The sequence below is a fragment of the Lagopus muta genome, chromosome 4 (genome assembly GCF_023343835.1).
Source record: "Lagopus muta isolate bLagMut1 chromosome 4, bLagMut1 primary, whole genome shotgun sequence".
NCBI classification, from domain to species: Eukaryota; Metazoa; Chordata; class Aves; order Galliformes; family Phasianidae; genus Lagopus; species Lagopus muta.
Window position 1 is genome coordinate 32,995,513 of NC_064436.1, and position 24,448 is coordinate 33,019,960.

Genomic DNA, 24,448 nt, shown 5'->3' on the forward strand with positions numbered 1-24,448 from the left:
ACTCAACAAAAGTCATAAAGTCCATTTATAAGCACATACACAAAAAAGCCTGTACTCCTAAACCAGCTGTAAAAAAGTGCTATTAAAAATCCAGGACATAGCGTACTGCACCAGTAGAACAGTTAGATATGTGCATGTCTAGCCATTCCATAGATGGAAAAAGAAAAATTGACAAAATTACAAACTTGTCATACTCCACTTCTTTTTTTTTTTTTTTCAGAGTATTGAATGTCACTTAAAACAAAACAGCCAAGTTCATTTCCCTTGACAACTATCCAGGGACATCTTAAAATTAAAACAGAAGCAACAGAAATCAGAAGGTGAAGAAAACTCTGACAAAGCTTTAGAAACTTGTCAGATATGATTATTCAGTAAGAGTACTCAAATCAACAAAAAAGAAGGGCTCCCTTCAGCACAATCTACTGAGCAGTATTGACAGGTTTCACTTATGAGAAACTATCTGCAGAATTAACTTAATAAAAAACTGCTGCAGATTTTAATGCTAAGAACCTGTGAGCAAAAATAATACTGAGAAAATCAAGTGGATTCTAAGAAAGACAGGAAAACAATAACAAAATCTCTAGGAAGTCAAAATGTGTATTAAAGTAATCCAGAATCTCCCTCATAGCAAAGTACTTCTTACTGCAATTAAAAACAATTAAAAAAAAAAAAAAGTTACGTTGAAATAATAATGAGAATATTTCTCACCTCTTTCACATGAGATGAAGCAGCAAATGATTAAAAAAAAACAATAGGATCACAACCATATGTGTAATAGGATTAGAAATGAACAACAATACTAGCACATACACCCAAACAACAATAATAGCACATGATTTGCCCTAGCTGAAAAGTGATTTCCTAATGATATTGAGAGGACAAGTTTCAAGCACCACTGGCACTTACCAGGAATGTTCCTTCAGGAAGAGGAAGGAATACTTGTCATCCTCAGGGTCTTAACATTAGGGCTGTTTTCTGCCTGTGGTGCTCCAAGCAATCATGTGGTGGTGGTAGTGCACCTCATGCACTGACATTAAGAGACCCACTGTAGATTCTGAGTAATTGTAATAAAAGTGTGATTGCTATGGATACAACAATCTGGTTATTTGATTTCCTTGTGCATTCCAGAGTTTTCTAGGTTTGAGATTCAAATTCCGAGATGACATTGTATTCTACCATTTCATAAAACAATTGCTTAAATGCTGGAGCATTCTTATAGATTGGAGACTTAATTAATTGTTGGCTTTTTAAGGATTGCATTCTTCCATGTTGTTACCTTTAAGTACTTTCAGCTTTAAATACATCTCAAATAAAGTTGCATCTTCCCTTCCCTCTCAAAGTATGAAAAACCTCTTCAGCCAGAAAGGTCTTAAAGAACATGGTCAAGGACAAGGGTGAAAGGAATATCAAGAAGACAGGAAGCTTTGGCCTGCCCTTTTTCTAGATAACAAAACATTTCAATGTAGACTCAATGCCAATCAGTAATTCATTCCAAAAGCATCTTCTTGTTTGTAAATAAATATCTATGCTGTTATAATCTGCCTAGGCAAATAAAATTAAGGCAGAAAATGAATATTCACAGGCAGCTATGAATGCTGTCACAGCAAAACTGCAACAAGCAGCTGCAGTTGAGACTGGAGCCTGTTTCAAATGTTCTGATGCTGAGAATGTGTTTCTGTATCACAGCTCACTACTCATTCAGCCTCCTGCCTCAGGCATTATGTTGTAGTATGCTTCTTTCTAATCTTGCCAATTGTAGCCTCACTTCTAGAAACCAGGAGGATGCCATCAGACTATGTCTGTGTAATTACAAACATGGTACCCTCTGCCACATAGCGTGCCTCTACAGAGTCCTGTCTGGTTTGATGATCACAATGAACTCTATCATCTGATTGAACATTCTGTGTAAAATAATTGCTCTTTTTTTTTTTTTTAATTTATTTTTTTAATATGCACTTATCAGCAGTTGTTTTAAGAGACAAACTGATCAAATTCTCATTTATTTTTCTACAAATTAGAAGAAATTCTTACGAAACAATGCTGTCACGTAATATCTCTGCCACAGCTTAACAAAGTGTTTTAATACAGATTTCCATAATGAAAGGAGAATTGTATTGTGAAGGGAATAATAACATATATTTGGAATTATTGTTGGTCATTAACAGCAAAATATGTTTTCTGAATGACTCAACAACCTCCATTTTTCATCAGGTATGTTTTATTTTATATTAATGCTTGGTTTTTATAATAATGTTTATTCCTTATTCCCTAATTTCCTGTTTTAGCTAATTGCAGAAGATATGCAAGTACTAACACTAATTGCTAAATCAGGCTCTGGCTTTTAAAAGACTCAAGGGAAATAAACTAACAAAAATGAATACAGGGACCTGTTTACCTTCTGTGCTCCTTTTCTAATGGGGTATACACAAAAAATCATGATATTTAAGAAAAATACAGAGAATTATACTGAACAACAGCTTGTTTTTTAGGTTTTTTTATTTATTTATTTAATTATTATTATTACTCAGGGGCTGGAGAGTGGTTGTTAATCCATTTTCCAATCACGGAATCTTGCCAGGGAATTTTCAAGATATTAACTGCCATATGGAAAACATGTTCATGAATGTGTGCATACGTTGCCATGTGTACACACAAGCTTATGTATGTGTGAGTGGAAATATTCTCCTTTATAGAACATTTTCAATTGATGTATATTTTTGGTCTACAGAACAGTTGCTGACCACACTCATCTGCACTGCTGCCTTGTCCATGCTGACTGTGGCAATGGCAGTGCTCAAGGAGTATTGAGGTTCTTGGGAGATTATGCAGAATTTTCATTCCATCATGGCCATCTCTGCTCTGCTGCTGCACCCTGGTATTCTCTTTCACTGGCTTTTCAACCTGGCATATCTTTTCATACAGAGGTTTCTGATCTCCAATGACTACTGCTTTATGATATGATTTAAGATATGCTATCTTCTTTCCTTCTCTTGACAATTTTAACACAGCGGTGGACACAAAGTGTAAGATATCTGAAATATTGCTTGCCATCCATGGAGCCTAGAAAGATTGTAATGATTTCAGCTTTTAACTGGTATGCTGGTGCTTTGTCTAGAACATAAATGGATGTGGGGCTGTAACATCTGGAACAAATGTTAGGATGTGGGGCTTTTATCTGTTTTCCTTTAGCTGACACTTTTTCCCTAAAAGTGACATTAGCGTTTTTACTGGTAGTAAGGACCAATTTCTCCTCATTCTCCATCTATCACTAGTTCTGCTTTTCAGTTGTAAGAAAGAGACAAAAAAAAAAAAACAAAAAACAAACAAAAAAAAACCAAATAGCATTCTTCTGGACACTCATTTTACCCTGAGCTAAAAGCAGAGAAGGAATATTGTGCAAGATGAGATGAAGCAGAGCTGCACAAAGCCACAGTGTGATCCTTTACAACCACAAAGAAAGGACAAAACATGCCACTATCTAACTTGCATATGGCACTGTACAGGGTATCCCCATAAACAGCCCTTCACAAGTGCTGAGCTGACAAAAGGCTCAAAGAACTCAAGCCAAATTGGTGGAAACTGGCAAATTATGTCCTGTAAAACTTAACTTTTTCTTGGAACTACAGAACAAGAGCTGCCATTTTTCTCATCAGTAAGTGGCAAATTAGAAAAACAGAATTCAGTCAATCATGCAAAATCACCTCAGAGTCACCCCTGGGGACTAGCCTTTGGCATGGTCCAGAGGCGCAAGACAGCATTCCTAGTGATCAGAGGCCCCAAGTTAAGGCTCCTGAAAATCATCAAGTGTGCTTTTAAGAGCCTCTGGCCCTGGGTGCTTTTAGAAGCAGATCCCAGGTGAGACCTGAAAAGTCCAACAAACATGTCATGCAGGCTGGCTCTAAGCAGGCTCTGCTTAGGTTGTTTCACCATTAGCTGCTTAAATGTCAAGTAATTTTCATCATTAATGGTAGACATGCTTGCCAGTATTTTCTCCCCAACAGAGAATGCAATTGACTGAAATGCCCTGTGGTTTTGTTTTAGCAGGTTGCCAAACCTTTTGGCATTGCTTTTATGGACTCTTCCATCTACATTTTGAAGTTGTTGAGAAACTCGCCTGCTACTATTACAACATTATTATTTATTTATTTTTGTACATACTCCTAAATGAAATGCACATGGCCATAAAATGGAAGAGTGATTCTGTAGAGAATTTACATTGTGAAGGCCTCTTACAGAGATAAAAAGAACTTATAACACAAAATCCAACTTAGAAACACACTATCCATTCATGACCATCCCAATGCAGCAGGATGCTGTAATCTGGACGTTACTTGGGAAAAGAGGAGGCTATAAGAATGGCTACGGACCCAACTACAGTAAACCTTGGACAGTTTTACTGTATGGGTTGTGTAAGGCTTGACTTAATGAACGTGATATTCATACCAAGTATAGGATTGGCAAATTTTGTGCAAATATCCAAATATTTGAAACAAGGCAGTGATGTTCACCAACAACCTGATTACATGCTATCAGTCACCCTCCTTAAGTGCTACTTATAGGGAACCAAAGTGAGGATATTGGGATGAACAAAACACTGACTTCAAAGAACACAGGAATGATTGTTAAAAGAACACTTAGATGGGCATGGAAGAGGATAAAAGTGTGAACAACAAAATGCTCACAAGAGAAAACAGAGCAACCTGTTTACATTCTTTTCTCAATTCTAAAATGGCAATTTTTTTACTGATTCCTCTTATTCTCCTCACTCCCCCTCCCAATTTTAAACTGAAAAGATTAATTAGAAGCCTCCTATGCATTTCTGTTAAGGAAGTGCCTTTTATATGATAACATTTTAAAATGCACCAAAAGATAATATTTTGATATAGTTTGATAATAATAATTTTGATAATAGTTTGAATTTTATACTTAAGAAATATAACCTACAATACAATAAAAAAGACATTACTCTCAAAGTGGCACAGGAGGTGATTATTACACACAGTAAAAGCACATGGTATATCCTATCATGTTAAGGGCACTTCAGATTATCGCATGTAGGAGTTGGCTGGCAAAAAATATATCTGATCTCAAGGTACTTCTCGTGTACTATCTGGTAATTGTACTCCTCATTTGCACCTCGGATGAACAGATTTTCAAATGTTTTGGTACTAAAAGATGGCTGGCAACCCAGGCCAGTGTGTCTTAAATGTCTTTTGTAACAATCAGAAGGGGAATTGAAGAGTGTTGGGCTTACCTGGAATCACTGGATGGTTCAAGTTAGAAGAAACATCTGAAGGTCATGTGGACTATTCCCTGGACGAAGTAATGCCAGCTATAAGTTGGATAAAGTTTCCTGGCACGCTGTCCAAGCGAGTTTCAAATATTTCCAGGGACAACACCACTGAGCAATCTCTTGCAGCAACTAACTATTTCCACTGCCAGAATAATTTTCCTTATATCCTCCAGGAATTAACCTTTCTGCCACTGGTAGTTCTAGTCCTTATGCTGTAAACTTCTAAGACATATCTGGTTCCATCTTCCTTTTTGAATGCATCTGTGAGATTACTAACCCCTCCTTACCCTAAGACTTCTCATTTCCAAGCTGGAATAATACATCACAAGCTGTATTTCACACTGCTAACCAATACTTTCTGAGTTGTGGGCAGCAGTCATACTCAACCATAGTCAACTTGTTGATATGGAATGTCCCACATTCTTCTAGTGAAAACTTTCTGTTACTTGGTCAAGTATTGTACCTGTTATTTTTGTTTTGTTTGTTGTTTTTTTTGTTTTGTTTTGTTTTGTTTTTAATTACACAACTGATGAAAAATATTTGAAAGTTTTGAATCAGACAAATCTAGATTTCACATCTTTTAATAGTTTAGGACCCCACCAGAAATTACAGAATTTTAAGATAATTGTGTTTTTGTTTTCACAGGCATAAAAGAAAGTGCTAAATAAATCTGACATATTCCTGACTATCTTTATCTGATTAGTCATTATGAGAAAGCATCCCTATCTGGGACACCAATGGCAGATCAACTCTAGTTCTGTAGAAGAAGCTGGGCAGTGGCACAGTTCCTTCCCATGGGAAAGAAGCCAGCGTGTGTCGTTGCAAGCTGCTAGTGGGAATAAGCAGTGGGAATATAAACACAGTAATTCTACACCTCGCAGAAAACCAAACAAATCTCCATGCCTCAGCCTATGTTAGTGGAGCTGTGACAGCAGCTCCAGTCCTGATCCCCCATGCTTGGGAGGCTTAGAGCCCTGTACAAAAGAGGTGCTCTGCCCTGTCCTGGCTTCTCACAAGGCTGGCTGCACAGAGCACTTCATCACCACCACAAGAGCATACTCTCAGAGCTTTATGGGGAGACATAGGAAGGCCATTATTCAAAAAGACACAGAGTTGAAAAAAGAGGAATGATTACAACATTTAACTCAGTCTTTAGAAGGGCGATTAGCAAGGGGAAATAGGGAGATATAAGGAGTAATTTTCCTTACCTGCAAGGGTTATGTTATGTTATGCACTCTTCTTACAGTGTAGCCATTTTGTTTTTCAATTATCCTAAAGAGCAGTTCAGTACTCACTGAAAAATCTTTTATTATTATTATTTGAAAACTGCTTAAGCATCTTAGAAGTAAGAATACAATATTTAAAGTATGCTTAAATAACAAGTTTTTAATCTTGCAAATGTGGAGATGTCATACCCAGAGTAATGTATGTACAATATCCATTAACAGGTCTTACTCTGCCAGCCGATTGGCAGAAAGCAGTAACCATCTCCCACAAACAGTCAAGCTAGAGTGCAATTGTAACCGCGTTACAATCTTGTTTGACTTTAGAAAGGCTGGTCAATTAAAGACTTATTGCTGACATAAGGTATACTGGAAATCTCCAGGGAAGTGAACAGTGCAGACTGTTTTCCTTTCCTGATATATGATTTATAATGTCCTACATTTTGAAACAGGACCACGCAGTTCAAATGATGAAGCAGGGGAATTAGGCAGCTCATTCCTCAAGACAGTTCTGGATGATTGTTTCACATGACTCACTTTTCTGATTCTCATAATGAAGGAATTCAGATGGAAATGAATACATTTCTGTATAAAAAACAATTCTGTGCTTTTAAGAAATGGGGAAACAAAGAAATAGCAAAATATATAATTTTCTTTATCATAGAAAGTGTCAACATTTAGATTGCACTACAACTCAGTATACTGCAAATGGCATTTAAAGGTACAACAAATTTTGTGTAAGGCCACATTACATACTATTTTCATTTAATATTTTCTTTAATAATCTCAGAATATTTAACTGGCATATTGCAGCTCTCAGTACTTTTGGTGTTATATTTAACAGATTTCATTTGTTAAAGTTTTCATGAGTTATTAAACTCACTGCTTGGATGTGGTACACTCTAAATTAAAGGATAATATTCCAAATAAACATACAGCTTTTTAACAGATGTTTAATTACAGCAGCTACTCAAACTTAGAAATCATTTGTGGATCTCTTGTTATTTCAGAAGAAACTACTTATATACAAATGTGTGCGACTTTGCCCTATTATCTTTTCACCGTTGTGAAGCAAGATGAAAGTTGGCAGCATTTTTAGCTAAAGAGGGTGCCAATTCCTCCTTGCTGGTTCCAAGGTAAGCTAACTAAAAATGAAATAATTAACAAATAAGAAATTTTGTTATTCTTTTTCTAAGTTCTTTTAACAAAATACCATCAATAAAAATTGTAACTCACCTCTTGCATGTAAACTTTCTCACTGTTTGCATTCTCCAAAAGTTGTCTAAGCTGATTTAGTCTTTTATAAACATACAAAAATGCAGCTATTTATTATTCAGCTGCTGCTTTCTTAAAGATGAATCTTGTTCTCTCACTTCCAGCTATCTACATACTGGAAAGACTCTGATTTGAACTGAATTGGAAGTCTTGGTTAACAAATGTAAGACCAGTTACTACTAATAGTCCTCTATGCACGAAAATACAGCTTTGTCATCTCAAAGTAAAGTCGGTACTACTTGATATGACCTCAGGTCCAGCAGTGTGCCCCAACAATAGCTCCTCTCCATTTCCATGAGAATGGTAAAACCTGCTAATTTTGAACACATCAAGGTCACTCATGATAAATAAGGATGGATAGGGGGACTGCTTCTCTCATCCTTGGTAAAATTTGTTACTTGGTAAGGAACAGACATGAGACTTGGCAGTACCTCAAGAAGCACACTGGGCTTGTGCTGTCCTTCTGCAGAGAAAAGAATTTCCACAGTGATACTTGTGCTGCCTTCACCATGACTGAACTCTGTGTACTGAATGCATATTACACTACTAACTTGCTTCTTAAAGACCATTTTCTGAAAAAAATGTTGATAAAAGTGAAAATCAAGGAATAAAAGATAGAGAGAAAAAAGATGAAACGATTCCAATAATGCTTACTAAAGATTTTAAATAAATATTTTAATTCTATTATTGGCATTTACAGGTAGAAAGCATACAGTATGTTACAATTTTATCAAAATGTGAAAAATATGGATGTTACATAAGTAACAAATGTAAAAAAGGTATTTTTCTTACCTTCCCTGAAAGTAAGAAAATTATTCAGCATAGGAAAATATTGATATAAAAAACACAGCTTAGGTAAAAAAAAAAAATTTTGGAAGTTTTTACACAGTACGATAGGTTCATCAGATTTGCATGAAGATGTAAGGACTTTGTGAAGTCTACTTAACATAAAACTTTAGGGAATTTGGGACAAACAGTAAGCTACTTTAATGAATCTACAAGTAGTTTTCCCTCATATCTGCTTCAAAATGCTAGAGTGCAGTAATTTTCTATACAATAAATAATTATTCAAAGTTTTCATCATAGAAAATCATATAATGCAGAAAATGCCACTCCAGGGTCACAAAGGCTAGGCAGTGCTTTAATAATAATTATGATAATACTTATTATAGTGCTTTATAATGTCTAAGCACTTCAGATGAATTAACTAATTAGTCCTCACAACACCCCCGTGAGGTAGGTGAGTAAGTGTTATTACTACCTTTCCATAGAACAGATGGAAAATGAAAGATGGGGAGAAACGCAGGCTGCAACAGCTGCACAGCCGAGTTGCAATGCCAAGAGATGTGGAAATGGAGTTTTTTTCCTGACGCCAAAACACTCCCTTCCCACTGGAAGCACTGAGGGGGAGCAGGCAGGGACCAGGGTTTAGCATCCCCAAATACATCATAGAGATTCAGAAGCTCTCACACAACTTTGTCAAAAAAAAAAAAAAAAAAAAATCCCCAAAAACAGAAAAGCCCCCGAACAAACAAATTAACAAGCTGAAAACAACTCTTAAAGTGCCGGCCAGCTTGAGCTGCTTCTAGCACCTCTTGTATGGAATACGATTTACAGCACTGTTGCCAGCAATTACTCAAGCTGATTTCTTCCATAATCTTTATGTTTGAGCAATTGCAAGATATAGTGACTACATTTTATGAGACAACTTGCTACTGTAATTCCTTCATTCATCATCCTTCTTCCATGCACTTCTTAAGGAAAATTAAATCCTCAATACTTTTGCATTGTAAAACACATTAGTAGCTGGATACAATATACACATCCTTCACAATTAAACAAAAAAATTAGTTCATTTTCAGAACAAAGCATTATTAATTTAAGAATCACAAACCAAACAATGGTAAATAGGAAACCCTTTTCAAAAACTGCATGCCAAATATCTTGTTTCCAAATACAATGCATGCAGGAGAAATAAATTCATCCAATCATAATTAAATTAAAAGTGTTTTAAGTCTCTTTCAGCAGCATAATGGTTATTATTTTTAAAGTCTCCTTGAACCAAACTGGCCTGGGGTGCGAATGCTGACCTTTCCTTCTCTACAACCACACAACAGTCTGACCGTTCCATGGCCTTGCACTGCGGCAATGCCAGAGACAAAGCCTATACGTACTGTTCTGCTTCCCCCTCCTTGGAAACAGGCTTTGTTGTACCACTCTTGTTGTCTTCACTCGCTGCTGCTGCTGCTGCTGCTGCTTTTTCGGGAAGCGATGCCAAATCCTTGAAAACATCCACATAATGCCCGAAGCCTGGGCCCCAGTTCAAGAGGTTGTCCCAGTTGAAGCTTGCTGCCTGCTGCCCCAGCTTCATGGGCAGAGAGTTCTCCCCAGTGCCGGCCGCCTGTGCTCTCACGGGTCCACCCTCCCCACGACGGCCAGGGTACCGACGGGGCTTCAGCCTCACCCCATAGTTGTCCTCATCATCTGCATCAGACTCATTGACCTGGGATAATTTGGGCATCCTGGAGGTGTATGCAATGGGCTTATCCCTGTCGTACTCCATCTCTGAGCATGTGAAGGACTCGTGGGAGTCACTGTCGGAGGAGGACTCAGGTGCAGGAATGCCGTCAGCCGGGTTCCTTGTCCGAGACAGGGGCCTTCTGCAGTCCTCCTCAGAAGAGGACCGGCCGTGGTCAGCACTACAGATGCTGGGGTTTCTGGGGCGCGGGGTGTTCAGTCTTTCCACTTCTTCAATGGACAGTCCCACTGGAGGAGCAGTCTCCAGTGGAATCTGACCGATGGGCTGCTTCAGGCGGCTGCCTGGCCGGGAACCATGGCTTGCCATGGTCTGTGGACTCTTACTTCTCCTCCCTAGCCGAGTGGCATAGTTGAAAATGCCAGGCTGGCAGACATCACTGTGCATCTCCAGTGGGCTCCCTTCCCGTATGGACAGGTGCAGCTCCCGGGCTGGACTGTGCCTGTAGAAAGTCGATGACTTGGAGAAAGGTGCAGGGCTATGCCGAGACAGAGGGTTAGGAGTAGGGCAGGCTGAGTGGCTTAAAGATGTTGTCCTCAAGCCCTGCCCATAAGAGGGCTGGTACGTCAGGCTACTGGCTCCCAGTGGCATGGGGGACTGCCGGGCAAAGCCCAGGGGGCTGTGCCTCTGGATGGAGAACTTGGGCGTATGGCTCCGAAACTGCTTGTAGTGCTGGATGATGTCAGCATCTGAAGGAGCGATGCTGCTGGCGTTGTCAATGTCATAGTGCTCGATCTCAGGCTCGGGTGAAGCCAGTGGGGCACTGGGAATGGTCTCTGTGGCATGTGGGATGTCAGTCTCATCATAGATGAGATAGGGGTTTTCTCTTTCTATGATATCAGGTTTGGGGTTCCCCTCTGGCTGTTTCCTGACTGTCATGTCATCACCATAAGGAGGGATGTTGTCAGGGTCATCAAAAGCCACATTCTCACTCCCTTTCTTCTTCTTCTCCTTTGTTTTCTTCTCCTGCTTTGGGGCCTTTGACTTCTTCCCCCGACACTGGTTGCAGAGAATGAGGCTGAGGACCAGCAGGGCCAGCACTGTAGCACAACCGCCCACAATTGCCGGCACAGCCCAGAGGGGCAGAGACAGCTCAGCAGGGTGTGGGGATGGCAGGCACACATAACCGCTGCTGGGCCCCGCTCTGCAGACGTGACCAGGGCCACAGGAGACCCCCAGGCATGCCGCCACAATCTCACATCTCTGTCCCATGTACGACTCAGGGCAGCTGCAGGTGAAGCTGGCCTGTGGCCCAGGCTCGCAGCTGCCACCATTTTGGCAGGGGCTGGAGGCACAAGCACCTGGTGGGACGCACTGGTAGGTGTACCACTGGTTGATGCACATCAGCTCACCCCAGCAGGGACTGCTGGCACAGATGTTGGGGCCACGGCAGCCCATCTTGACTGAGGAGTCTGTTTTGGAAAGGGTGGCCAGGCTGTGCTTGCCAGCGAAGGGGAGGCTCTCCCCACCATACTTGATGTAAGAAATGCAGCCGTCAAAGCCTAAGAGAGAAAGCAGCAGTCACTTTGGGATTTCTAAGCAGAACAAGGTTAAGTAAAAGCTGTTTATGACCAGAGCTTTTGACATAACTTTTATACCTGTACTTTTTAAGACAAATGATTTTCATAAGCTGTGCATAAAAATGGAGAATAAAGACAAAAAATTGTCTTTGATGATATACACATGGCACATCTAAATGATAAAAAGATGCAACAAGAATTTTTTAAGTCTGCCACAACTGAATTCAGAAGCTGTGGCTTTTAACTTCAATACTAAGATTTCAAAGCAATAGAAGTACTCTCAGGTGAATTAATGTATCCAAATCTGCAATTAAAATGTTGAAATACACACATTATATTTTCTAGAAGCCCTTCAAAACATTTTGTACTCCCACTGCTTTCATTAAATTTGTAAGAACAGGCAAACGCAAGCAGAAGCCTGAATACAATTTGAAAAATTTACATGACTTCTAAGGATTACAGGCTGCACAAGAGGGGGAACTACTGCTTGATTAGGAAACGTACTACAAGCTTGGAAACTGGCAATAAGGGTCAAATCAAGAAGAAAACACAATATAAAATGGAAAGAAAAAATGCTTCATCACTCACTGGCTTAGTTAGTGAGTGATTAGTCTGAGGTTTGCAATGCAAATTGATACTTTCGCACCTATACCTTTCCCTTCCCTACAGATAGGCTCATCAAAGGAAGTCTGAAGGCTACATTCTCAGATTTTTACTGTAATGCAGTTTCCCCTTGAAGTAAAATTATTTTGCAAAAATATCAAGGAACCATTTTGCCAAAATACTAAGCAATGTGAGTATATCCAGATTTTATAGAAACATCATATTTTTAAAAATATGTTGCTAAAGTAACTCAAATAATTGTCAATTCACAGTCCCATTTAATTGAAGCTATATGAAAAGCTCTACTGTTCAGTAAATAAACCAAAATTCCAAAGGTTACTATAGAGAAACACCTATTCTAATGGTTTTAATATTTTTCAAATGATTTTGAACAAATATTCCTTCTAACGATTTCACTCAATATACTTGAACGTTTTGCATTCCTAATTTTCCCATATTTCTATAATTTCTTATCAGCCACATGTAGAGAAACCTGTTCACATCTGGCTGGGCTGTCCTAGCACAAAACATTATAAATTATTTCCCTTTGCTTGCATTCTTTCTAGTTTCCCGCTTTCTGAAGTTGCCTGTAGAGGTTCAGTGCAGCATCCTGTACTGCTGCGCTACAAAGGAGGCGCTCATGGCAATAACTGTATGACTCTGAATCTAAGGAGAGCTCTTCCCGAAATTCCCCCAGATTGACGGTAGCACTATCCTGTCAGGGATAATACATTATTTCAGAGCTGTAAGAGGACCACAGAGATGGATTATCCCTGGCCTTTGTGCAGTTCTGTGTGAGGTCTTTTGCTAGCCTAACAGTTCACTCTATTCCATAGACCTACTCCTTTCTGCAAGAGTTTTAGGAGGACATAACCTGATGCTGACCTCTGCTCAGAGTTGTGACAGAATGGCATGCACAGGGTTGTTTGTAAATTACATTCCCAGGTATGACATGCATAGTTATTGTAAAAAACACATTTATTTCTCCTTAACTCCTGAGGGATGGTCCTTCAGATGCCAACATAATGCCAGGCTTACAGGAAAACTATAATTAAGACCAAATTTATCAGATATTATGCAAGAGATACAATCTACAAGGAGCAGGAAAGTGCTTCTACTCTGTTCTGAAGCATCACGCTTGAACGAAACAATAAAATGGAGCAAACATCCCATGCATCATTAGCTTCAGAGAAGGTTTAATTTCTGCAAACATACTATTGGAATGGAAGAATACCTATTATGAATAGTAAGATAAGGAATAATTGTGGACATCTCCATAAAAATGGTTAATGCAGAGATAAGCATCAAGACTACAGACTCTCTTGAAATATCAAATATATTGAAGTTATATGAAGTTCTGTTACGAATTTATAACCTGAAAAGATGTTAATTTTAAAATTTGAGCACTCTCTGATGTCAGAAATGAAAATGATTGGGAACCTAAGTCAAAAATGCTTTGCTGAGAGATGTAACTCGTATGGTGTAAAGGGACATGAAAGTCCTTCAAAGTTTTGCAAGCATGCTATTTCTGTATTACATGCATGCATTCTGAAAGAGCTGATTTTGTTTCAGCATTACTTATATTTTCATTTTCTCCTGTTTTTACATTCCTGAAAAAAGAGGAAATTGAGGATTTAAGTTCAGGTGGGAGACCAAGCAAAATGGAGGATTAGCTTGCCTCATGCTTGGTGGTCCTTTTCAGCAGCGATGTGATACACAGCAACTGGGATTTCATCATGTCTACCCGGGTTTGAAAACAATATTGGATATACCAGCTTCACAGCCCTGGAATTGTCACCCATGTATGTTTTTGTCTGCCTTTAACAGCCATTCACACCGCTCCAGATATTTCTTGACCATCTGAGTTCATGCAGAGTTTTATATCTCCCCCTTGTAAATCTTTGGTATGTCGTACACAATATAATCCAGTATTAAAAAAAATAAAATCATATGAACATGAGATTTTGGATTGTGCATTCCTAATGGAAGCCAGACATTCATAATTTCTGTGCTGCCACATCAGGAGGTGGGTGAAAAGTTAGTGTCCTCAATTGTCTTTGTTCCAGCTTTCCTAAAGCCTTTTTGGCTTTTCCATGCAGACACTGCTAATAAAATGTATGTGTAAAAAGGGTAAAAGTAAGCACAGCGTTCAAATTGTTTCAGACCACATTTCAAACAAGTTCATAACACACAAGTGTGAAGTGTTAATTTGCACCTTTAAAGCTACTTTATCTGGTCACATTTCTTGAATTTTTTCAATATAAAATAGGACAATTTTTTCAATATAAAATATTGTGATACCTATTCCTGCATTGTCTGGAATATATCACAGTTTCTAGCAAAAAATCACTTCCATCTTTACTTATTACTGGGGGAATAATAAAAAGTATACGTTATTTATTTTTTCAGGGTCTAAGATACTGCTTCAACACTTAAGACTGATTTACTCCTTACAAGGTAGATGTTGGTCACAGAGTGTTTTTTTATTGTCTTTAGTTTCTGTTGTTCAGAAAAAAAAACAAACAAAAACCAACCAAACAAAAAAAAAAAAAAACCCAATCCTTATTTGACAGCAGGATAAAGCAGGAGGAAGACGGAATTTCAGAGAATATTTTAATGGTATTAATAACAGGCTAAATCCTACAGCATTTACTAAACCCCTACAGAGAAAATGTACTCATTTAGAATTTTTGCCTGAGTAGGTTTGCCTTGATTTTCCAGATTCTGACCCAGGTAAAGAATGGATCCTTTCTTCTCCATTAGCATAACAAATTCATAACAATGCACTTGCATACAATCAAGCAAACCACCCCGTTCCTCCAAAAAGCCCTGCAGATGGAATGTTGCTTTTTGAAAACAACAAGTTTGTGTTAGAGGAAAAAAATTTGCAACCCTTACCTATTCAAATTACAGCTTTCCTGGCAAAGTGTAGAAGTGTATTAGTTACTGATATAGAACTACAGTACTTTCTCCAACCTTAAAGCAAGCAGACACCCTTTGTCTGCTCAAATGTGCTCATGTTCACTATATCAAAAAGAAAAATGAATTACCTGCAACTGTGCTCTTGAAAGGCTGATTTGGGATGCCTCCCAAAGATATTGTAAGAACATTTAGTCCACCAAAATCCTGCGTGACATGGAGAATGTCTCGTCTATGAGTCTTGTCAACAGACAGCACAGTGATAGAGCCGTTCTTCTCGATGCGCACTGAATGCCACTGCCCATCTGCTGTGTACACTTCTGGAATGTTTCTTTCCACTTTCCCAGCAATTCCAGCATCAGATATGTAGTGCACTTTCCCAGCTCTTATCTGATCAGAAAAAGAAAACAACAGAATGCATCATTTTAAAATGATAGGTACAGAGCCAACTTTTTGCCCCCACATACACATAACCAACGTTATGCTTATCCAGTACAGCTATATAGTAACACATGGCTTTGGTTGCAGTAAAATGCATGAATGTATTTTTCTCAAACAACTGTTTGGTACTAAAATGCATACATTATTTAGTACTTGGCTGCAATTAGATTCATTACTACATGTGTAGAAAATATGCAGTTGCCATCCACTTATTCCTCGGATACTCTCACAAGAGGAAAACCTGTTGAGAAGCTAGCAGTAGGGAGGGTATGCACATGACAAAATATTTTAACCAATAAAGACAAACTCTTCCTTCCCTGTCAAAGCAAGCGGAGAAAATGCTTTGCAGAATAAACAGATGTTGTCCTTGCCCCAAAAACTTGCAACTAGTTATGACACAGTAGGAAAATGTATGACAGAATTTGAGCAAGATTCTAATTTCCTAACTGGTTCTCTGGTAAACTGCATTCTGCATAAAAATATTTCTATTTTAGAAATCTTACTAAAGCCACGTGAAGTCTATTATTTTGTGTGAATTTTCAAATGATGCTTACTTAAGAAAACTGATTTTAAGCTTGTGAGCTATTAGAAAAAAATGTACTGTTGAAGACTCTGAAACACATTTTGGCTTTTCCTCAAAAGATGACGCTACATTCATGAGACGAAGAATTTTAAACCTTTTATGAATTGAGTGTTAAGCAATCCCAAAGAGAGATTAGTACAAACTTTACATTTAGGAAAAAAGAGTGGGAAAAAAATCCATAACCAAACACAAAAAAATTCTCAAATGCTGCGTAGGACCTGGGTATGTCAGCTGATCTCCTGAGCACTGTACCAACTTGTAAGCTTTATGTAGGGTGTCAGAAATAACAAATACAGTTCATAGGGTAGCTCTGCGACTTGTTGCAGATTCCCTTCCATACTCATCTCTGTTACTTTGCATATTCATCATAGGACCACTCCTTTCCCTTCTGTGTTCCTTGCTGTGACGTGCAGTGCGTAGAAGGTGCACAAGCATTGTATAGGAGTGGTCAGAGCCACAGGTTTGTTGAAAGCTCTCTAAGCCTTGAGTGCTTTGTTCCAGAAAATATAACATTAATCTGAGAAGAACTGTGAGGTGACACACGGACAAGAAGAATGCTCTTCTAGTTTCTAGAAACTGTTCAGTGCTCTTAGATTTCTTTTTTTTTTTTTTTTTTTTAGTGATATAAAATGAGGACTTTCTTTGTATAGATCAGCTTTAATATGTCTGAAAAACCACTTTCATGTTCTGTCAGCAGCCTGAACACATCTAGCGTAAAGTCCATTTAGATCAAGAAAAATGGTGGTTAATTTATATATGAACTTTACTTATAACCAACATAATTTGGACTACTTGAAAATGTACTGTTTAAATATTCTTTGATAAAGATCCCCCCTCAAAGACAGGATGCTTTTGATGTTGGCAAATACAGGTGGCAGACATCTAAACTGTGACACAGGCTGAAGAAAAAACCATATTTGGAAATGCAGTCACACAGATGATCAGAACATATTAAACACCATTTGCCACAATGAAAAATATTTGTGAAAAGACAAAACTGCATGGACTATATATATTTATTTATGTTTACAAGTTTTCATGGGTTTGTTCCTTTTATTTGGTCTGTATGCTCTGTGAAAGTACTGTTGTGTGTTTAGGTCTTTACAAAAACGCAAAGGAATATATTATATCATACAGTATCCTCTAAGCTTATGAGAATACTAAACATTGACCTGTCTTCTAAGTCCACATCAGAGAAGAATTATATAATTATTTACCCACCATACTGATTTATGACTCTGAAGTGCTACTTTATTTCTTTAAAATGGCATGTGACCAATGTCTATAAATATTGTACCAGAAGTATTTAGAAAATAAAATTTCCAGAGACGAGACTGGTCCATGACTTCTTTAATCAGGACAAAATAAGGAATGCTCTTTTTCGTTCCTTGAAGCATAACATACTTCTAAATTTGAAACAAATGTCAATGCTTACAATATTGAATAACACTCATTTCTAGGTTTTATTTAAATAGCTGAGCAACTGACAAGTGGGATATACTGAAAAGAATGAGCTACTAAAGTGAACATATTTCTAAATACAAGATTGATCCAACTTTACTAACATTCTGAATCTACTTTACTGAGCAAATTGCTTCTTACTTGTTTTAAATTTGAGCCCTAGCCTGTACAGATTTATAGCTCACTATATAGGATACCGTTGAAATGAGCTATGTTCTGATTTATTCCTGTAACTTGATATGTGCATACGTTAGCACATACGGGCAATACATAATCCACATTCTCTACTCATACAATTCATAGATCTTAGAGGTGCGATTATGGTAATTTAATCTGATTTCAGATGAGATTTTCAGCTAAAACAGGACAGATAATTTCACCTTTAGCCTGCTGTATTTATCTCTTTACTTCTAACTGAATTAGTTGCAGTATGCATTACTCATTACAAAATATGCTGAGACAGTGAGCTATAGTAGTAAAGACTCCTACCATTTTCCTTTTTGTGCTTTTTTTTGAGAGACATTTTCCTTTTGATTTTTACTATTCTTTAATTTCATCTGCCAGTTCTTACATTTTTCCTGGATTAAGGAGTCCTTAATATCACAAATAAGACCTTTTTTCTCCAACTTGAGGTTCTTTAAAGGGAGGTTACATCCATCATTTAAATAATCAGCTGCTTGCAATCTCAGTAGGTCTGATTTATTGCCATTTCTCTAATTTTATCCCAGTCCCAGCTGTAACAAAACCAGTTGAGTACACGAGGAAAAATGTGGAGACATGGAGGTAGTCACAGAGCTTATAGTTTTTCTCTAGTATAATTTAATATTAAAACCACATGCAAGTTTTTGCCAAACGCTTATGCCTTGGAAAACAAGCTTATTAAAATATCCAAAAATCAAGTTATAAAAATGCCTGTTTTGAAGATAAAAGAATAGTAAATAGAATTCTCCAAATCTCATTTACTACCAGGAAGTGGGCTGAGATGCCAGGGAGACTAATGTGTGGGCTAGCTTTACTGACATCTTGGGCCACAACCACAGGATGCCCTTGTCATGATACCTACACTGAGTGTGAGTGGAGTAGAATCCATATTGTAATAACTACAGTGAAAAAGATCTGTTTTATTAACTACCATCATCTGAGAACTTTCTGGTAATAATCACTTCAGTGAAGTTACCCCTCCTTCCTTAAAGGACATGTTACTAAGTAAACTTGAGTTCTTAGCCCTTGAACACCTGGGGATGGGATATGACACCCCCTGCTTATTTATATAACTTCACCAAAACAAACAACAGTAAGAGTGTTTGCACAAACACACCAATAAGACTTTCATGAAAGACAGAAAATTCTTTTTTTTCTTTTTTTTTTTCTTTTTTAATTAAAATTAATTGCACAGCTAGTATAATGCATTTGTCTAGGGAGAAAAAAGGTAATATTCATTGTTTCTCTTTTTGTTTGGTTTGTCTGCTTGCTCTTGTTTGTTTTCCTCTGGAACACAAAATCATTAGATTTTACCAGCTAATATGACTGTGGCAGAAACTCCCTATTAAAGGATAGGTTATAAGTGTATGCCTGTGAAGTAGTGCAGACTTGCTTCTTAAAAGTAGCCGGAGGACAGGAAAGCTCTGTACTTCTGATCCGCACAGGAACTGGGCAGGTGGACAATATCAATGGGGCTGAAGCTTAGAAAGTGTGAATTTTTGTATGAGTTTCTTTTAAAGTCAGGAAAAAAAAACTTGGAAAGCGTTACAGCAGTCAAGGAAACTTGGAGCTTACACCAACCCAATAAAGAGGCTTGCCAGCCATCACTGCTGTACTCATTTAGAGTTATGAGTAAATGGACTGAGTCATCACCGGGAACTGAACCATTGCTTTCTCTTGAGGAAGGTAACTTCTGCAGCAATAAACTCTTGGGAAAGAAAACTGTGTGGCATTTGAAGCATTAACTCAGCCACATATCTAAAAACAATTTGATATTGACATTGCTCTGTGGGTAACCTCATGAATTCAAGTTATCCCTCACTTCCTAGTTTGATAAACACAAGCCACATCAGTAGGAATTCGTGAAAACTTTCTGGCTGTTGTTTGCAAGCTTAAGGAGGGTCCAGGTTCAAGGTCTGAAAAATCAGAAGATAAAAAGCCAATAACAAAATTATTTGCTCTGTAGATTGTAACTTCATGATGATAACAAATATGGCAACGAGTACCATACCCTCTGTCTTAAAACAGTCATTATTTGGAGTCTAGACAAAACTGCTTAGATACAAAGCCATCAAGATCTTCTGATACCTTGGCAAATAGCAAGGGAATTGCAGAGAAGATGAATGATACTGGCACAGTGCCTAGCCTTAGTTAAAGACCTAATATTTTACAAAGGAAACAGCAAGAGTAATGGAAAAATATGATTTTGATCACTGTACAAAAGGCAGACCAATCAAATCAAACTCAGCATTAGCTGCAATCTTACCTTCACAGTAGTGAAGTTGCTGCTTTCCTGGATGTGAACTAAAATCCCATTCTCGCTTCTTGTTCTGAACTTCACTTCCAAGCTGTCCACATTCAAAGGTCCTGGGCTGGCACCTCTAGCAATGTATCTCATCATGTATTCACGCTTCTTATTTGGGCTCATGTGGTAGTCGAGTCGTCCTCTGCCTTCCAGTGATAAGGCAGTGTCGGCAGTAATAACTGGGACAAGGACAGAGGAAGCACTTAGTATGCAGCTGGTTGCAGATATAGCATAGTGATGATCTGCCTGATAACAACAATTTTCTTCAGGGAGGAGATCAAGTTCAGAGCAGGTCAGTGGGGAGAGCAGGAGTGAATGGCAATTTCACCCCCCTCTGTTCTTTGGCTTGAACCAGAATGTGTGTTTGAGAGTGGGAGTGTGCTAGTAATTTACTGCTGGTATCAGTCAATAGTAAATTAAAACTCGCTAGGGAACAAGTGAGGGAGTAGGAGAAAAAATTTGGCACTCAGAACTATAATTCCTTCCCAGAGATGTTACTATTTCCATTACTGCAAAGAGGGCTTCACGATATATTGAACTCCAAGCTCTTCAGGACAGAGATAATGACTTTCCATTTGTAAAAGGGTGTAAAAGAATAAAAATGGTAGAGCACTGACTACTAAATGCTGTTAAAATCATGGCAAAATTATTTAGTAAACTGACATAATAAAAGCATATAAATCAGCTAAACAATAGTGGGACATGTAAGAAAACAAAACTCAGTCATTGTACTATCACTATATGGAAATAAATTGCTTTGCTCTCCTAGACAATTGTGTACTGATTTATAGCTATCCATACTCAAGTTTATAATCCCAACATGTAAATGGATTGCATTTACTTACATATGCCATATACTTTCATGCATATAACTTGATGATTATTAGATAAAACGGCCTACTGTACAGAGAAGCCATAAGCATGTGCACACTGTGTTTATGCAAAGGGCAGCCTTCTCCCTCTTACTCTCTCTCTTACCTCTCCCCAGCAGACAAATCCCTCCTTTTGGATAGCTTTATTTTGGTTACTGATTATACCTGATTGGAAGCAGTAGTTTTAAATGAGTGTAAATTACCTGAAATGTGATATAAAGACAAGGAAACTTAAGATATATATCTTGATGTTATTTTTAACTTATGAAAGGACAATAGTCCATTGTGGACTTTTCCTTCATGATTATTTAAGAGGTGAGTAGGCCGCTTGTTTTCATTATTTCATAAAATTCATTATCCTGTGCCCCTGAAAAGAAACTCTTAATGGTATAACCATGCAGTTAGATGTAGATGAAAAAGAAAGAGCAAAACCCTACATTTTTCACAGTGGTCTCCCGTCAGTCCATCTTTGCATTGGCATTGCTGCCATGACCAGTGATCAGTGCAGGTGCCACCATGTTGGCAGGGGCTAGTTGTGCAAGCATTTTCTAATCGAGGACATCTGAAACAATGCAGAAAAGCAGATACTGAGGAATGCATGTAGAAACAAGCAGAAGCAAGTTTGCTGGAAAGGATTGTGTAGTTGAATGATAATCTTTTTCTTCCCTTCAAGAGACGCAAAAATTGAGATGCTCTTCTCTCCGACAGTTCAAAACAGATCCCACCTTTCAGAATCAAGTTATAACAGGCTTAATAAAGAGAAGGGATTCACAGGCAGTGAAATTCCTATTATCTGTTATGTAAGAGATGAAGACACTCTTTCAGGTGCACTGCAGATCTCTGGAGACCTCACTTCTTTCACAAAGAACAGTAAAGATTGGAGGTGGAAAGAGAAAAGGGTGAGCTACCAAATCTGGACCTAAGACTGACATAGATTTAGACATACATTTAGACTGACATAGTTGCTACAACTGTGGCTTCAAATAGAGAGACAGAAAAACAATAGAGTCAAATAGCTGGTTGTTCCTGAAAGATCACTCAGAGGATATGAGTGAAATTCAGTGATACTTGAGAGGCAAATTGATAGAACAGACATTGTGAATTAAAAAGAAATAAGGGGGAGTAGAGGTTTAGTGAACCGTAGAAGTACAATCAAACCCAGGTGGAATTTATAAAGAAACAGGGCTACTCTATTTCAGCCTGCAAAGCAACATTAATAATAATTGGTAATGATGTTGCTTTTTTGAAGTTTCTGTAATCTTTTGTGAATCACCCAGATTCATTTCTTAATTTTTTCACACTTCATAATAAATTCTACAATCATTTTTTACAAGAAATATCTAAAAGTGTCAGGACTGGTGCCTGAGTTTTATGCTGGCTTCCTATATCATAAATACTGTCTATTCGATACCATATATAGCAGACGTACTGATCTAAGATTCCTTGAGCTGCCAAAGCCTGGCTGGGCTCCAGGGGACGTCCGTTGACTGCAAACTCCATTATACAGCCCACAAAATCATGGCTTTCCACCTGTCCTCTCCTTTCAAGGATGGGCTCAACAGACCTGATACCACCAACGGTAAGTCGATTTGGTTGTACATCAAGGGTCCTATAAAAGAGAGAAAAAAGGGTTTACCGACATCGGACATAAAACAGCAGTGACAACAAAGGAGCTGTCAGCTAGGGTCTATGGCTAAAGTTCCACTTCCAAAATTCATATTGTACGTTTAGAAGAGGAAAGAAAGTGATGCCCCTATGACATCTAAATTCACATTGTTGTTGAATCTCAAAACTTCTATTCACTTAACCGAGCAACGCGCTTGAAATCAAAATGAATACAGATTTTCACTCAATTATGTATCAAATTATAGATCATATTTAAACAGCTGGAAGGTGGATTCGTTATTTTACAAATACATATCTGCATTTGTATATACTATACTAGTTGAGAAACCACCTGTGTTAGAAACATGATTGTGATAACTGTACCAAATTAGCAACAATGATGGGAATTAAAGTTACTGCTATTTTTAAGGATCCTATTGGAAAAGCAGGTGTGTTTCTTACACCTTTACAATAAAATATAGGTACATTCAAAAAAAAAAAAAAAAAAAAAAAAACAACCAAAGAAATCAAAGCCCAGAGTGAGCAATACTGGAGTGAAATGTAGGCATTACTAAAGTAATAGTATTTTGAGTCTAAGCCTGTTTTTACCAAGACAGACTCCTCAAGTAAAAGTGGAAAAGGTTTTGCTAAATACTTGTTGCACTAAATTTTGTAGAATTTTGAACTGTGTCCAAGAGTACTGCAGTACATTTTAGAGGAATTTGATTACAACACATAAATTTGTTTCATTTTCTAATTAAGATTTACAAGTTGCCAGTAATCATGAGTGTCTGATATTCTGATTACTAATTTTGTCTAGATTTTGATGCGAAATCCCTCAACATTAATTAAAAAATCTTAGCCTCATTTACACTACAGTGTGGACTACCCTCTTACGTGGGCTTCTTATGTTCACCCATACCCTGGGAACAGAGATGGAGCTGAGAATTGGGGATTTTTGAATAAAATCCTTGGACATGGGAATTTAGCCTGAGTAGGCAATCAGTGGGACATGGAGAAAATTTCACCTGCTTCTACAAGGATGCAAGGAGATGACACTTCAGAGAATTACCTCTTTAGGTCTCCTGAATGAGTGCAACTTAGGCATCTATCCCTTCCCTGAGACTGGGCTAAAGACACATAATCATTATTCCAAGCTTCTCTAATTTTAGCAGGTTGTTTATTTTCATTTTACAGAACTAAACCCCCAAAAATGAAGAATTATTTACCAGTCAGTGGAAACAGCCACATTGCTAACAGTGCAATAGCCTGGCTCCTGATCCTCAGAGCAGGAATCCACTGTCAGTGATGCTGCCTGCAAAAGCCACATACACAGATATGCTGAATACTGCAAGGGTATATTCCCAACCACAATAAATGCTTATAATATATATAAAGAGCTCGGCTAGAATGAAGTATTTGTACATTATGTCACTCAGTATCAAAAGGTGCTTCAGGGACACTGACCAACTCCTTTCTGCAACACCACAGTGAACACTGACGTGGATAGTAATGGAGCAGGAGTTAATTGACAAGCTCATACAGAGTCAGTGAAACGCAAACTTTTCAGCTTTAGATTCCTCCATGTTTGCTTGCTTTCCTCTCTGAAGC

The 24,448-nt window shown here is 38.0% G+C and overlaps 1 protein-coding gene across 1 annotated transcript in view; it reads right to left on the reverse strand.

Annotated features, from left to right (window-relative positions):
• Positions 1-8,468: 8,468 nt before the first annotated feature.
• The window catches only part of FAT4 (FAT atypical cadherin 4), a 133,261-nt gene continuing 117,281 nt past the window's right edge, over positions 8,469-24,448 (reverse strand). The window contains exons 12-17 of the mRNA XM_048942038.1: positions 24,067-24,152; positions 22,662-22,841; positions 21,670-21,794; positions 20,322-20,539; positions 15,501-15,759; positions 8,469-11,829 (exon numbers count right to left, since the gene is read on the reverse strand). Coding sequence (XP_048797995.1) covers positions 9,956-11,829; positions 15,501-15,759; positions 20,322-20,539; positions 21,670-21,794; positions 22,662-22,841; positions 24,067-24,152 — 2,742 coding nt within the window. The 3' untranslated portion in view covers positions 8,469-9,955. The remainder of the gene's footprint in view (positions 11,830-15,500; positions 15,760-20,321; positions 20,540-21,669; positions 21,795-22,661; positions 22,842-24,066; positions 24,153-24,448) is intronic.